Source organism: Syngnathus typhle, linkage group LG14 (genome assembly GCF_033458585.1).
Source record: "Syngnathus typhle isolate RoL2023-S1 ecotype Sweden linkage group LG14, RoL_Styp_1.0, whole genome shotgun sequence".
Lineage (NCBI taxonomy): Eukaryota > Metazoa > Chordata > Actinopteri > Syngnathiformes > Syngnathidae > Syngnathus > Syngnathus typhle.
Genome location: NC_083751.1, coordinates 10,984,165 through 10,999,137, shown reverse-complemented (window position 1 = coordinate 10,999,137; position 14,973 = coordinate 10,984,165). Strand labels below are relative to the sequence as shown.

Genomic DNA, 14,973 nt, shown 5'->3' with positions numbered 1-14,973 from the left:
CTCCAAACTTCAGCAATAAAATTCTATTATTATTGGTTTTGTTATTGGTATTATTATTGGTTTTGATATTGTTGGTATTGCGGTGGCGCAAGAGGTATACGTGCCACAGAATACTTGGGAGTCGTCCTGCAGCTGCCGGTCGACATCCCAACATGAAGCGACAGATCGGCCGGGCCCCAGAAGAATTATGTCATCGCTTACCTCCAGCAGAGGGGCTGCAGCCAACCTGGACCATGTGGGACAGACTATAGCATGACCCGGAGTCCCGCTCGGGCTACCGTGAGAGCCAGCTCGGCCCTCGCAACCTGAGCCTCAACCGGCTGGCCCGGGTCCATCTTAGGCCTTTCACTCGAACGACGTCGCTGCTCAGCCACTTTGACAACAAAATCGCCCCCAAGGTAGTGATGTCATCACCAAGTGATCCTGTTGTGGAATCTGAAAGGAGAATGATATGCTGCTCTATGGCGTTGCCATAGCAACGAGACCATTTGAATGCAAGGGGAGCGGAGCGCTGCTGGACCTTGGAATCAATTGAGGATATTTTGTCAAGAAGCCAAAACGAGTTGCTAGAAGTTGCTTGCACTCGATCGACTTCCTTCTAACGTTGGCAAAAGCAAACATGAACGAGGACGACCGTTTTTGGTGGCGGCTTTATCTTGATCTGAAATGTAGATTTGTGTTTGTTGCGCTTTCATCCTGTCCATGAAAAATGCCCGCCATGATCTGGTTATTCTGCTCGCCGCTTGAAACCTGACAGCAAATCAATCCGGGGCTGAGATCGGCGCGCGTTCCGTCTTTGCTCTGCCGAGAAGAGGCCCGATAAGTTGAAGGTAAAAGAGAACAAGAACATCTATTAAAATTACAAAACTAGCTTCCAAAGAGTTCATCAATGAACCAAAGGCGATATCTGCTTCAGTGGACAAATGGAAAGCGACGGGGCCTCCCGACAGGTGCGAGAGGAACAATACGAGGCAATAGAAGGCTGTAAAGCCAGCATCATTTCTTGCCAGCGTCATTCGGCAACTTAACGCGAAAGTCGACACCGCCATTCGCCCCCTCTTACTATTAAACGAGCCAGTGGAAATGTCAGGTGGTGTGTGTTAACCCTCTGGCATTTGAATAAACAATGCCGGAGAGGATCAAGCGCCATTCTGCTTAGTGTCTATAAATGGACTTTGAGAAAACATGGCCCTCAGTGGCGGCGGGGTTTGCTCGAGCGCTCCTCGTCGTTAGCGCTCTCGGCAGTGAAGGCATCTTGAACGTCAACTCAAAAGCAAACACGCTGGGTGTTCCTGGTTATCTGGTCTGGCTGTCTTGCGTTTACATTTCCCGCTTTCTTTCTGTCCTTAGTGCTTCATTGCCAATGTTTTTAGCTGTCCTTTCCCAAGTCAAGCCTTTTTGCAACTGTGTCATCGTGGTGTTTTAATGAGTCCAAGTACCTTGCTTGCCCTCTTTGTTATTTGGAAATGAAATTGCATTTTGAAAGCGCACCTTGGTCATCTCCCTGCTTCCTGTATTGTGAGCACGACCGCATTTGTCGTTCTACTGGAAGTGCTGTCTTTCTTTGACGCACATTACTGATGCCTAACTGAATAGGCCATCGCTCCTCCCTCAGGGTAACGACGTGCAATCACCCGCCGTGTAAATGTGCTCTGTGGGGAAGAGGCGCTTCGGTGGGATGCTCTCCTCTCACAACCCTCAGAACTCAGCAATGAAAGTGATAATGTCATTATTATGAAGCACCCTTTTTTGGCTTATTTGTGACAAATGTGAACCAGAGCCGGATTTGAAAACGGGAAGTGAAATCAGATCTTTCGAGTTTGGTGAACAAACTCTTGTGGCCTCTGCTGTGTGTGCAAATGTCAGTGAAATCAGATGTTTTGACTTGTAATGTTAAGAAGAGAAAAGGTGAACAAACTCTCGTGGACTCTGCTGTGTGTGCAAATGCAACTCTTGGCATCCACAAAGAGTGTCATCCTCACAACCAGGAGCTTGCTGATGTTGAAATTCCGATCACAGACTTTTTGGCCCGCAAACCGTGCCTGCTCACCAGGGAGCCGAGAGAAAGAGCAGCGACCGAGGCAAACAATGTCGATACAAGCCGTGTGCAATCACTGCATTCTGCACAAAGTTTGATCTCTTTCTATAATTGTCATAGGAAGCGCATTTGGGGAGCCAAAAATGCTGGACTCTGATATATATATCTCCACATCCAGCCTCCAAAGGCCGCATGTTATGGGAAATGCGGCATTAGCAAAGGCTAAGTGAACATTTGCCAGTTTTGCCTGGCTGAACATTTTTTGAGGCTGCGTCATAAAACAGCAAGAACAGAAACCATATAAAGAGAACCATATAAAAAAAAAAACGCAAAATTTGGCACAGTCATTTGAGCTGACTGGTGGGAACATTTTGGATACATTTGGAGTGTCACACACGCATGCACCCCCCCCCACACACACACACATAGAAACACACTCAAACTCTCCAGATTAACGCACAAGTTTGAACGTGCTGCCCCAATGCAGCGCTTCCACTTCAATAATCTCTATGGCAACCATCTACAGGAGGGCCACATTTTCTAGTTGATGGTAAAATTAAAATGTGGTTTTCCAGGTATTATTATTGGGAGGTACCACAGGGGTTGGTGCTTAGGCCCATTTTATTTTCTATCTAGATAGAGATTTTTTTTTCTGTGGTTGTCGAACAAAATTCGGAGGTCAAACCTTGCGAGATGAGCCGGGAGGACCCGAGAAAACCTGACCGCGCGACCCGGATGCCGACTGACTCCGTAGTTATTGTATTTTCGTTACTTTGAGGAGTGTATTAACCCTTAATCATGCCTCCAAAGAAAGCAAGTGGGAGCAGTAAAGCCATCCTAAAACACATAGACGCTCTTCGAGCAATGCGACAGTGAGCGCCCGGCGCGCTGCGGTTGCGCGATCGGACCAGATTAAGCTCCCTGCGCACTGAGGTCCACTTATATTTTGGAAAGTACATCAGGACTTTCGAAATATTTTCTAAATTTCAGCGACGGCTCTGTCACAATAATGCGACCCGCGCGGTGCAGTTGCGCGTTCGGCGGTGCGCTGCAGTTGCACGATCGGACAAAAATGCGCAAATGAAAAACTGCTAAAAAAAGGCATTTTTTGGTCTTGAAACGCATTAAAAAATTTGCCATTATTTGTAATGGGAAAAATAGATTCGGAATTCGAACGATTCACTTCTCGAACCGCCTTCTGGAACGGATTGTGATTGAAAACCGAGGTTTGACTGTATATCGTTTTGCTTTGTCTGTTGTGCGAGCTTTCACTCTTTTACATTTGGAATATTATTATTATTGATTGACCAAATGTGAATACAAAGTCATATGGAGGACAAGCATAAAAATAAAGTACTGGAGGCCAATTGTGTTTGGCTCTTTTGCAAATCGTTAGGAAGATCAGATGTGCCGTGTGTGTGTGTGTCCGTCAAATGCGTTGTGGAAATGCAAACTGGCAGGCAGATGGCCAAACAGCGCAGACAATCCGCGTTGGCTATTGGATTAACACGACTATCTAATTGCATTGGAGAAGTCGGTGAAAGCACATCAGGAAAAATGAAAAGCGGCATGACAATGATGACTCAATAGAGAAACCTGCAGCACCAATAACGGACATTTGGGATTTGTAACTTGATAAGATAAGAAAACAAATCTGTAAAACTATACCATTTCTTTAAATTGTGATATCAATCACAATAAATCTTAAATCCAACATGCATTATAAATTGGCACAGTAATACTATATTGTCCACAGACATCATGTGTTTGTCAGAAAATATCCAGGACTGGTTATCACAAACGATTTTTTATCAAGTTTTAAATTAACAAAGTAGGAACCCTGTCGCAGTTTGTCCATTCTGGATGAACAGTGTTGTCGAGCCGCGGAAGCTCGTTCTGCGTGTCAGTTTCCAGTAAGCGGGTAAGTCGACGTTAGTTCCGAGGGTTCAAAACTTGGGGTCAAAGGACATCCGCAACATAGTAGAGAGCAGGCGCAGTATCACAAGTCCCCAGCAGAGGACACACTTCCCTTGCCTATGGCTGTTTGTATCACCATAATTCGAACAGCACAATCAAATGGGGTGTTTTAGCAGATCGGTTTTCGACGTCACTAACACCGCCTCACAATTTTAATGTACCCCCTCGGAATTTTCAACACAAACAACTTCGTGGGTAAAGCAGGATAACATGGAAGCAGAAAAAAAAAAAAACCCACAGAAACTGTGATCAACGCAACTTTAAGCAGCCATCGCCGCCAACGATTCTCTAGTTCAGAAGTCACCAACCTTTCCTAAACCGAGTTTGACACACACTTCTGAAATAGCCAATTTGCTCAATTTGGCTTTCACTATGTGTTATTGCCATTTCCAGTTCACATGTAAGTGTGATTTTAACAAGAATAGCAAAAATACAGTCAAACCTTGGTTTTCGACCACAATCCGTTCCAGAAGGCAGTTCGAGAAGCGAATCGGTCGAATTCCGAATCTATATTTCCCATTACAAATAATGGAAGAAAATTTAATTCGTTTCAAGACAAAAAACGCCTTTTTTAAGCAGTTTTTCATTTGCACATATTTGTCCGATCGCGCAACTGCAGCGCACCGCCGAACGCGCAACCGTAGCGCGTCGCCCACCGCGCAACTTCCCCGCGCTGGTCGCATTATTGTGACAGAGCCATCGTTGAAATTTAGAAAATATTTTTTTAAGTCCTGATGTACTTTCCAAAATTTAAGTGGACCTCAGTGCGCAGGGAGCTTAATTTGGTCCGATTGCGCAACCGCCGGGCGCTCACTGTCACATTGCTTTAAGAGCGTCTTTGTGTTTTAGGATGGCTTTACTGCTCCCACTTGCTTTCTTTGGAGGCATGATTTGGAGTTAATACAATCCTCAAAGCAACGAAAATACAATAACAACGGAGTCAGTCGGCATCCGGGTCGCGCGGTCGGGTTTTCTCGGGTCCTCCCGGCTCATCTCGCGAGGTTCGACCTCCGAATTTTGTTCGACAACCACAGAAAAAAAAATCTCGAATTTTTTGTTCGAATTCCGATTTGTTCGAGAACCAGGACGTTCAAAAACCGAGGTTTGACTGTAAAATAAATAGATGCAGCTCACTGACGTGCCGCGATTTGAGTTAATTTTAGAACAGTCCTGCGGGCGACTCGTGCGGTCCTCACGGGCGACCTGGTGCCCGCGGGCACAGTGTTGGTGCCCCGTGCTCTAGATCCATGGCGCTGTAATGTCATTATGCCTCTTATGACATTTTGTACATAAAGGTGGCATTTGGTGACTGAAACTGAAGCGCCCAGTAGCATGCCCGTGTGTCAATATTTCCTTAAAAGAAGGCGCTTAAAGGACAAGAATCCGCGTGGGCTGAGTCCACCGCTGAGGTCCAACCCACGGTGATCACAAGTGAGTCATCAGACCCTTCTCACGGTGAGCCACGCCTCCAAGTGCGCTCTGCAGCCAGGCAAGTAGTTCCTCTCGCACCAAATTAGACTCCTGGCAACTATACGTTTTGGAGTTGCGACGTTTTAGTTTAGAAAATGTGCAAGTGGCGAAAATGCGTGTTTGGCTGCGAAAGGTTTATGAGTTTGTTCAGTCTTCCTAAAGATAAAAATGTTCGCCAGAAATGGTTGGAATTTATTTTTGGGAGCACGCGAGCAAGCGACCAACAGCTGTACGTCTGTGATGGCCATTTCTCCGAGGACTGCCTAGCGAACCTTGGCCAGTACCAAAGTGGACTGGCCGTGAGATTGAATCTTAAAACGGGCGCGATTCCTTCCATCAAACCTGAAGGAGAGATCAGAATTGTAAGCAAATCAAACCGCTCGCTTCACTATGACATAATATTAGCACGAATGTGCTAACGTTAGCGTCGTTGTCAAGCCGCGCTAGTTTCGCACGAGAGCGTCGACAAGTCCTGTGTATGCCCGAAAGAGAATTCGAGAGTGCATTTTAATTTTGAATATTTTTTATGAAAAAAAAGCAAATGATGAATTCTGAATTTCCTGACAGTAAACGGTCCATTCTTTCGTGGACATTGTTTGTACAAGTTCCACACGTGCACCCAGCAGCAACATGACAACCAAGTTTGAATGAAAGCGAGGCATCCAAAGACTTGCATTTAAACAATTTATTTACCGATCAGAAACCTCCTGCAAAAGTCTTCGGGGTGTCTGGTGCTTCGTGCACTTCCAAGTCGTGAAAGGACTCTGGATCGAGAATGTCGGGCTCTACGATATGTTCTCCCATCTTTACTATTCATTGTTTGGCAGCCGGCTTCAGGGTGACGTCACGAAAGCGGCACGCCAACTGCTAGGGCAGAGTCCACCGGGCCTTTTACTTCCGGGTTAGAAAACTAGCCACAAAACCAAATCCGATTTCGTTGTCATTTTAATATTGCTACATGTCCTACGGAGATCATTTACAAATTTACATAACATAAACGCGCTTTGTTTGTGTGGTGTTAAGTTGATTTTTTAATTTAATTTTATTTTGTTGTGCATTGTTCAGTGAGGAATAATTATTTTTGAATCATTCTTGGACTCTTGAATCCAAGTGCAATGCCTTGTCTTGTTGCCAAAATAAGCTGCTTGGCCCTGCGAGTTGACCCATTCTTTTTGTCTAACCTGACCATTGCAGATTAAAATTGAATCCGTGATGGACTCCGAGTTACAAATCGGCTTCATCGGCGCAGGGAACATGGCTTTTGGCATCGCCAAGGGCATCTTGTCTGGTGGTCAGTATTTGAGACGTAACACAATCAGGCTGGCGTGTTGAAACAAAAACGTTGATGTTTTTGATGGTGTCTTTGAAGGGAATGTTCTTCCTACAAATGTCAAAGTGAGCGCCCCATCTTTCAGGAACCTCGGACGCTTTCAGGTAACACTTTTGTTGCATCATATATCATCTTGTTTTATTTCACAACAGTTTGGAGAATATGTCAAAAAGTCCACTGATATCACACTTTGAGTTAGGTTGTACAGTTTTTATGAAACCGCACCAAGTGGCAACTCGCATTTTTCTTTGGTTTCAGGAGCTGAGCATCTCCACAACTCACTCCAACGCGGAGGTTGTCTGCAGTTCCAATATTATCTTTGTGGCAGTAAAACCTCATTTAGTGCCAATTGTTCTCAGGGAGATCTCACTCCACATCACTGATAGGCACACGATTGTGTCCGTGGCGGCGGGGGTCACCCTGGCAACCTTGGAGGAGGTGAGCGGCCCAAAGAGTGAGCCTCATGTCTCTTCTTTCTGTCAAGTCACTGCATTTTGTTTGTTTTTTCCTCGTAGCTCCTGCCAGCGGGTTCGTGTGTCATCAGGTTGATGCCAAACCTTCCTTGCGTGGTTCTGCAAGGTGCCCTCTTGTTCACACGAGGAACTCACGCCAAAGATGAGCATGGTGCCCTGTTGTGCTCCTTGTTGCAGCCCTGTGGTTTGGTAGAAGAGGGACCTGAGGCCTGGATTGATATCCACACCGGACTCAGTGGGAGTGGGGTTGCTTTTGTGAGTGTGCTGGCTTGAATAACCCAGACGACTGAAATGCTAGCTAGCGTATGTTTGGCCACGGCATATACAGGATATTCTGTATTTCGTTTATGACTGATCATTTTCACATATTGCAATTCTTCAACCTATACAGCGAATTTTGCGGACGGTTTCTGAGTCGGCTATCTTTCCTCTCCAGGTCTATGTGTTTGCGGAGGCCTTGGCGGAAGGAGCTGTTAAAATGGGCATGCCCGGCGCTCTAGCCCAAAGAATCGCAGCTCAGACTGTTCTGGTCAGTTTCCTTGACGAGCTACAAATTAGGGCTGTCTCCAATCTGTGCCAATCGGGGTCGGCGTGAGCGAGCAATACCATTCGCTCTTTTTGACTTTACCTTAAAGTCTTGACAACTTCTGCAAGTACGACTTATTTTCTGGTGGCAGTGGCTCAGTGTCGCGGCTTTCTGTCGCAGGGTGCCGGCCAATTGTTACTCGAGTCCAAGAAGCATCCGGCTCAGCTCCGCTCAGAGGTCTGCACCCCGGGTGGGACGACCATCTACGGGCTTCACGCTCTGGAACAAGGAGGGGTGAGGGCGGCAGCCATGACCGCGGTGGAGTCTGCGACCGAGAGAGCAAGGGAGCTCGGTCGCAAGTCTGCCGATCAAAGGAGCAATATATAATAATGCTTTATGGCCACTTGAAACTCTGTCAAGTCTTAACGGCGAAATAGCTTTCCTTCTTTGTTAAAAGTTTTAAAAATGAAATATTTCTTTTGACCCCTTTTGTATCATCTATCATCATTCAAATATTGTTTGTCTGTTAAGTATTTTGATATTTAAACTGAAAAAAAACCTAATAGAACAAAAATTGAACTCAAATAAAAAGGTTACCACTCCGTTGCTTTAGCGCAATTTTCTTTATTACTGGTGTCAGGAAGAAGAGACTGTTCACCCAAAAAAAAAAAAAAAATCTAAAGTGGTATGGTCGATACATTTTGGAATTCTGGAGCTATACTTTATTCAATGGTTACAAATGGTTTTTTTTAATAGGCCATATGTTAATTTGAGCACCTTAGTGACATCACAACGTCACAGGAGCGAGGCGCAAACGTGGTTCTTGTCCCCTTCCCCCATGTTGACACATGACGAGCATGCGTCCAACCTCGCCTTCCTGTCTTTCCTTGCTCCTTCCTTGCCGCTCTCACGTTTCGTCCACTGGCCGCCTCCACTACGAGCAGAGCAACAAACAGTAAGTAAACGTGGCCTCGAGCGGGTTGGGGACTCTACGTCGCTTGCTGTCGTTGCCTTTGGGAAAAGACCGAGGCAACGAGAAAGACTCCGCCAGTGATTTAGGTACCGGCCATGTGTTAGCCACGGCTAGCAGACGGACGGCTCGCGAGCCGGAGGCCGAGCCTAGCGGGGTACCGACTGAAAGCAAAGGCTCGCCCCTGCTTTTGTCGTAGTGATGGTTAACTTCAAACCAAATGACGTCAGTGTGGTTTGAGCTCCGGTAGACGTTAGGAGCAGATTGCGACGCTGCCATCCCAGGAAGAACGCCGACTGCTGAGCCTCATCGGCTGCCTAGCCTCCTGCATCGCGCGACATCTTGCACCATCTCCTCCTCACTCGGGTAATGTGGGATTTCCCCCTCATTTTCCTCGCAGTCCACCACCCTGACATTAATTCTGTTTCGGTCACCTACTGCCGTTTGAAGGTTAGGCAGGGGAATATATACTGTCACAATGAATGACAATGGCTAGTGGTCCTGTTCCCCATACCGAATCAGAGATCGTCACACTAATTATTCCGTTGCCCATAGCCGGAAATTGGGCACAATTCTCCCCAGAATACGGTGCTCATCGTGACCCCTCATTGTACCCTGCCTGCACAGATTCAAATCGCCGTGCACACAATGCAGCTGAGCAGTACCGGAATACAACATTGCCTCGTCCAGGATTCGCAGTAGGGATGGGGTGTTGTACCTTGACCTTGAAATCGACCTTGAATATCTTTGGTGGTTGTTTTGGGCTTTTCACTTTTCCTGCTGCGGCCACGTCTGTCCCTGACATGTTATGGAAGCTGTATCTTGAAATTAGAACCATTTTAGAGTCATCCAGCCTCACATGTCAAATAGTTCAACTTCAGAGGTTTAATTGAGAGCATTGGAAATGTTTTTATGTGAATATATCTCTTCTGTATTTTATGACTGACCCAGACTGACTTGTTCTTTGCAAGATTGTGATTTGTTTTAAAATTTCTCTTCCAATGGCTTGCGGTTAACTGGATTAACATTTGCGCAATTTATTTGCAACTTGCCAAGGACGGTGAGTTAAAACTTTGATTGCGACCTGCTACTTGACTGCAGTAAAAGATGACTCGCCATCCGTTGATGTTCATCCCATGAAACGGATGGGGGGGGGGGGCATGTCGGGCATTCATGCAAGCAGCATTAATGTTGTCTCAACTGCATGGCTTGCACGAGGAATGCCTCCTGACACTTTGGCCTCCACAATTTGGCATTGTTACGGTATCCGCATGGATAAATTGGCACCAGTCTGAATGTCATTGTTCTGGGTTTATGTTGCATTTGAAGGTTCCAATGTCCTTTGAGTCGGAATTATCATTAAAAAAAAAGTCATTCTGCTTGCCTTGCCCATTTGCATGATGATATCAGTCTCTTGCACGTTGCTTGATATTGGAGGTCTGCTGTTGTCCGCCAAGAAGGACCTCTGAAGCCGACTTGTCTCCAGTTTTGGAGTTTCCCTTTCACACTTGTCGCTACAGTTGAAGGTTTTTGTTAGTGGCGGAAGGCCAGCACCACCTTGACCGTTCCGCAGTGAAACAAACTGGGCTCAGTCACTGCCAATGAATCTGGCATGTGAGAACTGAAATGTTGATTTACCGTTTTTTTCCATGTATAATGCGCCCCCATGTATAATACGCACCCTAAAAATGGCATGTTGATGCTGGAAAAAAGCCTGTACCCATGTATAATACGCACCCAAATTTTGACTCCTACTTAAGTCTGAAAATTATTTCAGAAAAAAGATCATCTTTGGGAACAACCGGATGTTATTCTGCCGGTCAGTATCACTGCGCATAGGCTAGCAAACTCAATAGCGAAGAAATGTTTTGGATTTGTGTAGGGTACATTGTGACAGCAAACGAGCAGGTGATCGAGCAAGCGTCTGATACAAGAGCATTGTGTTCGTATGGAGCGTGTTTGAAGTGAACAGCAGAGAAGAAAGCGCATCTGTGATTTTTTTTTTTGTACCCATGTATAATGCGCACCCCAGATTTTAGGACAATAAATTAGTTAAATTTTGCGCATTATACATAGAAAAAAACGGTATTCTTTGTGTTATCAAAGTCTGTCAGCAAAGATTTAGTTTGCCTGGGCAAAAGCGATCTGACGTTTGACCTTAAGCAAGATAAGCCCCTTCCTTGTGTTCACATGGCCAAGGATGACGTGCGAATCAAACAATTATTATTATTATTTTTTTAAATTTGAGTTCCCACCAGATTTTCTGTCCATGAAATGCAAACGTGGCAAGTGGCTGAATCAGGTGCACAAGAGCTAGTGAACGCAAAACCGCACTTTGCGCGGCACGTGTGAACGGGTCTTTAGTCACTTTGTGCTGCTTTACTCCAACTAATGCACAAGCCTTTACTTGTTCTCTTTTTTCCTGTTAACTGACCAAAGATGCCAAAGGAGGCCTCCAAGTGTTGCGCCGCGGCTACGCCGGACCATAATAAGGCGGACTCTTCCGCCGACCCGCTCGGCAAGTGTCGAAACGCGTCCGGCTTCGCATGGCAAAATGGGGGCACGTCATCTTCTCCAGAAAGCCAAAGCTCCGACGGTGATGCCAAGCCGAGTGGAAAAAGGCGGCGCGGCAAGAAATGCGCGTCCAACTCCGAGAAGGTGAACGGCAAAGGCAAAACCCGAGAGAACTGCGACGGCCGAGCCGGACTGATGGCGCTGCGCTCAGAATGCGCCGACGTTTGGTTTCAACGGAGCACCTACGAGCGAGCGGAGAGCCTCTATCAGTGCTGGCTGGCAAACTCGTCCGAGTCGAAGGGCTCGGCTCCGAGTCCACCAAACAACTCTTCACCCAGGAAGAAAGCTTTGCCGCAAGATGAGTCTGAGTCCCTGCGCTCGAGCATCCAGAAGGCTTCAGAGAGCCCCGCAGCAGCCCAATCGCCCGACAAAGGCTACAGGTCTCAGGCGCCGACTCCCGGTGCCACCGGCCCCCAGCAGAGGGCGCTCACGCCCACCCCTCCCCACTCTGTCAACGGCCTGCCTGCTGTTTTAGCAGAAATGTTTGGAGAGGTGTGGCTGGAGAAGCCGCTGTACGATCGCGCCGAAGCCGCCTTCCACCAAAACCTGTACGCCAACAATTCGTCCAGACAGTCGCCCGGTAGCTCCGCCCCCAGGAGTGGCCTGCTCCCCCCGAGCGTCACCCGAGCGCAAGAGGGCAAAGCCGAGGTTTTCCACGCTCTGCACCCCATCCAGGAGGAGGAGGAGCCGGCCGAGACCAAGCGCCGGAGGCAGCCCCATCTTGCGCTCTGCTGGTTTCTTCACCCAGACAGCGAGCGGGTGTGGTTGGACAAGTGGCGGTTCAATGCGGCCGAGATGCGTTTCCACGCTCGCCGTGGAGGTGAAGCGTCGGCGCCCAACAAATCTCACAGGCCCAAAACGCAAACATCCGCAGAATCCGCAACTGCTGGCCCAAAGTATGAGTCCGCCCGCAGACGGGATCAGCTTCAGGCATTTTTCATTTCCTCCACAACTTTTCAAATGGTCTTCTTTAATTCATTCATTTGTTGTAGTTAATTTTTCCCATTTTTGAACAATTGTTTGAATTGTTGCATATGACCTCACAAGTTTGCTTTTTGTTGTTGTGTTTGTGTTGGGCTTGTTAAATGTAACCTGCTCGTCTAGTTAGTGGAACTAATTTTAGCGCGATTGCAGTGTGTTATCATATTCACGTGTCATAACTGTCATTACATACACTGGATATCAAAAGTCTACACACCCCTGTTCAAATGCCATGTTTGGGTGATATTGACTAAAATCAGCAAAATAAGTGCTTGCTGGAAACATTGCAGACGTGAAAGCTTTGAAAGGCCTCACATCCCCAAAACATGGCACGTCCACAGGGGCGTGGCCTTTTTGTTTTACTCTTTTTCCCGTCAGTGTGATTCACATGACTGCTTGTTACATCTTGCTGGTTCACGTCCCGCTTGTCTGTCTTTTGGTCTTCAGCAAGATGAACTCGGTCAACTTTCTGGCCCAGGAGAAGATCTGGTTGGACAAAAGTCGCTACGATGAGGCGGAGCGACGCTTCTTTGAGCGGGTCGGCGCCTCCTCGCAGTCCACGTCGAAGGTTGCTGTAAGTGCCGCCTCTCGCATTTTTGAGCAAATCCACTTGGTTACTCAAATTCAGTTGATTTGGACGCAACGTGTCTCGATGTTGTCGCACATGTCATTGAAAGGCATTTGTCTGTCGTTTCTGCGAAGGATGCGGGAGCGAACGCCATTCTTCAAGACATCGCCCGCGCCCGCGAGAACATTCAGAAGTCACTGGCGGGCGTGAGTTTGCTCTTGTGTGCTTTTCTCCCATCAAACATGAAAGCCAAGGCCAGACCGTCGATACGCCAGGCCACAATATCTATCCCGTGAAGAAGCAATTTTAAATTTCCTCAGCACGAATACGGATTGCAAACATCCCGATCAAGCGCAATCACGATGTTGTTTTGTGTTTGTTCTTGTGCTCCAGAGCACCTGCACCAGTAGCGGCTGCGGCGCGGCTGATCAAGAACTCATCTCTCGGATCAAAAGCTTGGAGCTGGAGAACAAGACCTTAAATCGAGGTGCTGCCATTTCTTGCTGTTTGAAAAGTAAAAATCGTCAAACAAATCTTGCAGAATCAAGTTCACCATTGCAGGTTGAAAGTGTGCTGCCAATCTTTTTGGTTTGAACCAACACGTTTTTGATGGTATTACAACTGTGATTGGGCGTTTTTAGTGGTGGAAGACCTGAGGGCATCGCTCTCCAAGCTGGAATGTCGAGTCGTTGTCTTGGAGAAAAGCCCGGTGACTGCGGTGCCGGTCACGGCGGCTCCTTTGGCGCCTTACACAAACGTGAGTGTGCGCACTTTTGCCGCCTTTTACTTGCCGCCAAAACTGACTGCACTCAGGGAACGGCTGCGCAGCACACCGGCAGCATCGCAAAACAGCAGCTCGACCAAGACGACGATGACGTGGACCTGTTTGGCAGTGACGACGACGACGACCAAGAGGCGGAAAAACTCAAAGAGCAGCGCTTGAAAGAGTACGCCGAGCGAAAGGCCAAGAAGCCCGCAGTCATCGCCAAGTCCTCCATCTTACTGGACGTCAAACCGGTAAGAGTCCAATAACCGTTGGTCGCTCCAAAGGCTGGAAAGGCACATCCTGGTTTCAAAAGGCACGTACTGGTCCCGCTGTCTCCTCAGTGGGACGACGAAACAGACATGGGCGAGCTGGAGCGCTGCGTGCGCTCGGTGAAAGCCGACGGTCTGCTGTGGGGGATGTCCAAGCTGGTCCCCGTAGGTTATGGCATCAACAAGCTGCAGATCTCCTGTGTGGTGGAAGATGACAAGGTCGGGACGGACATGCTGGAGGAGGAGATCACCAAGTTTGAAGACTATGTGAGTCGCCTTCCACAATGCTAAGAATAAAGAGACAGCTGAGCGAGTGGACAATCAGAGCAGTTAATAGTGAGAAATGTTAGTACCCCTCAGGTTAGTGAACGCTAGCCACGTTGCCCAAATTTGCCCCAATCTGCTTTTCCGAATTCTCGGGCTGTTAAGTTTGGTGTTAAGATAGACTCTGATTTCCCAAGAGAAAAAAATACATAATAAAATACGGTGGATTTGCTTTAGATGTTTTCCAAGAAAGCCACGTTGATAACTCGCAAGATCCTTCCGAACGGTGAACGCGAGTGCTGCTATTTCTTTAGAGTCAAATGTTTTGCTCTTGTCGTTTCAGGTTCAGAGTGTCGACGTGGCCGCTTTCAACAAGATTTAAGTCATTACTCGCCGCGTACTGTCCATCGCCACTCCTCGTTATGTTGTCACTTAATAAAAGATTGTTGCACTGAGGCCTCATTACTGCCAACGTGTCAAGCCGAGTCTTTGAATGAGCTCGCTTGGATTAAAGGTGCCTGGGCACCGTGGACGCTGATTGACCTTCCCAGCTCCCTCTGCACTTGCTGACATGTCAAACACTTGAACGGCACCTCATCCAGACCGAGGGGTGATCGAGACAAAAAAAAAAAGCAGCTGACCCGCTGTGCTACATCTTACAATACAAAATACTGCATATATGTATTGATGGCCTTCATCTAGAGAGGATGTAGATATCTTTTAGTCCATACAAACGTTACACATTTTTAACTACGATGCATCAATTT

The 14,973-nt window shown here is 47.2% G+C and overlaps 2 protein-coding genes across 6 annotated transcripts; both read left to right on the top strand.

Moving 5' to 3' along the window:
- The first annotated feature begins 5,410 nt into the window (after positions 1-5,410).
- Positions 5,411-8,416, top strand: pycr3 (pyrroline-5-carboxylate reductase 3). 2 transcript variants are annotated; one of them, XM_061298221.1, is made up of 7 exons: positions 5,411-5,504; positions 6,680-6,776; positions 6,855-6,919; positions 7,074-7,253; positions 7,331-7,543; positions 7,725-7,817; positions 7,995-8,416. In XM_061298221.1, the coding sequence occupies exons 2-7, from the start codon at positions 6,698-6,700 to the stop codon at positions 8,199-8,201; spliced, it is 837 nt and encodes a 278-aa protein (XP_061154205.1). In that variant the 5' UTR covers positions 5,411-5,504; positions 6,680-6,697; the 3' UTR covers positions 8,202-8,416. The 2 variants fall into 2 exon arrangements, with proteins under 2 accessions (XP_061154205.1, XP_061154204.1); XM_061298220.1 differs by lacking the exon at positions 5,411-5,504 and adding an exon at positions 5,511-5,847.
- Positions 8,417-8,650: 234 nt separating this feature from the next.
- Positions 8,651-14,662, top strand: eef1db (eukaryotic translation elongation factor 1 delta b (guanine nucleotide exchange protein)). Of its 4 annotated transcripts, none has more exons than XM_061297606.1 (9): positions 8,651-8,769; positions 11,224-12,254; positions 12,787-12,913; positions 13,042-13,113; positions 13,301-13,421; positions 13,549-13,664; positions 13,721-13,924; positions 14,015-14,209; positions 14,550-14,662. In XM_061297606.1, exons 1-9 carry the CDS (start codon positions 8,653-8,655, stop codon positions 14,586-14,588), a joined length of 2,022 nt encoding a protein of 673 aa, XP_061153590.1. In that variant the 5' UTR covers positions 8,651-8,652; the 3' UTR covers positions 14,589-14,662. The 4 variants fall into 4 exon arrangements, with proteins under 4 accessions (XP_061153590.1, XP_061153589.1, XP_061153588.1 ...); XM_061297605.1 differs by having other exon boundaries at positions 8,656-8,769; positions 13,301-13,394; positions 13,736-13,924; XM_061297604.1 differs by having other exon boundaries at positions 8,656-8,769; positions 13,301-13,394.
- The last annotated feature ends 311 nt before the right edge of the window (positions 14,663-14,973 follow it).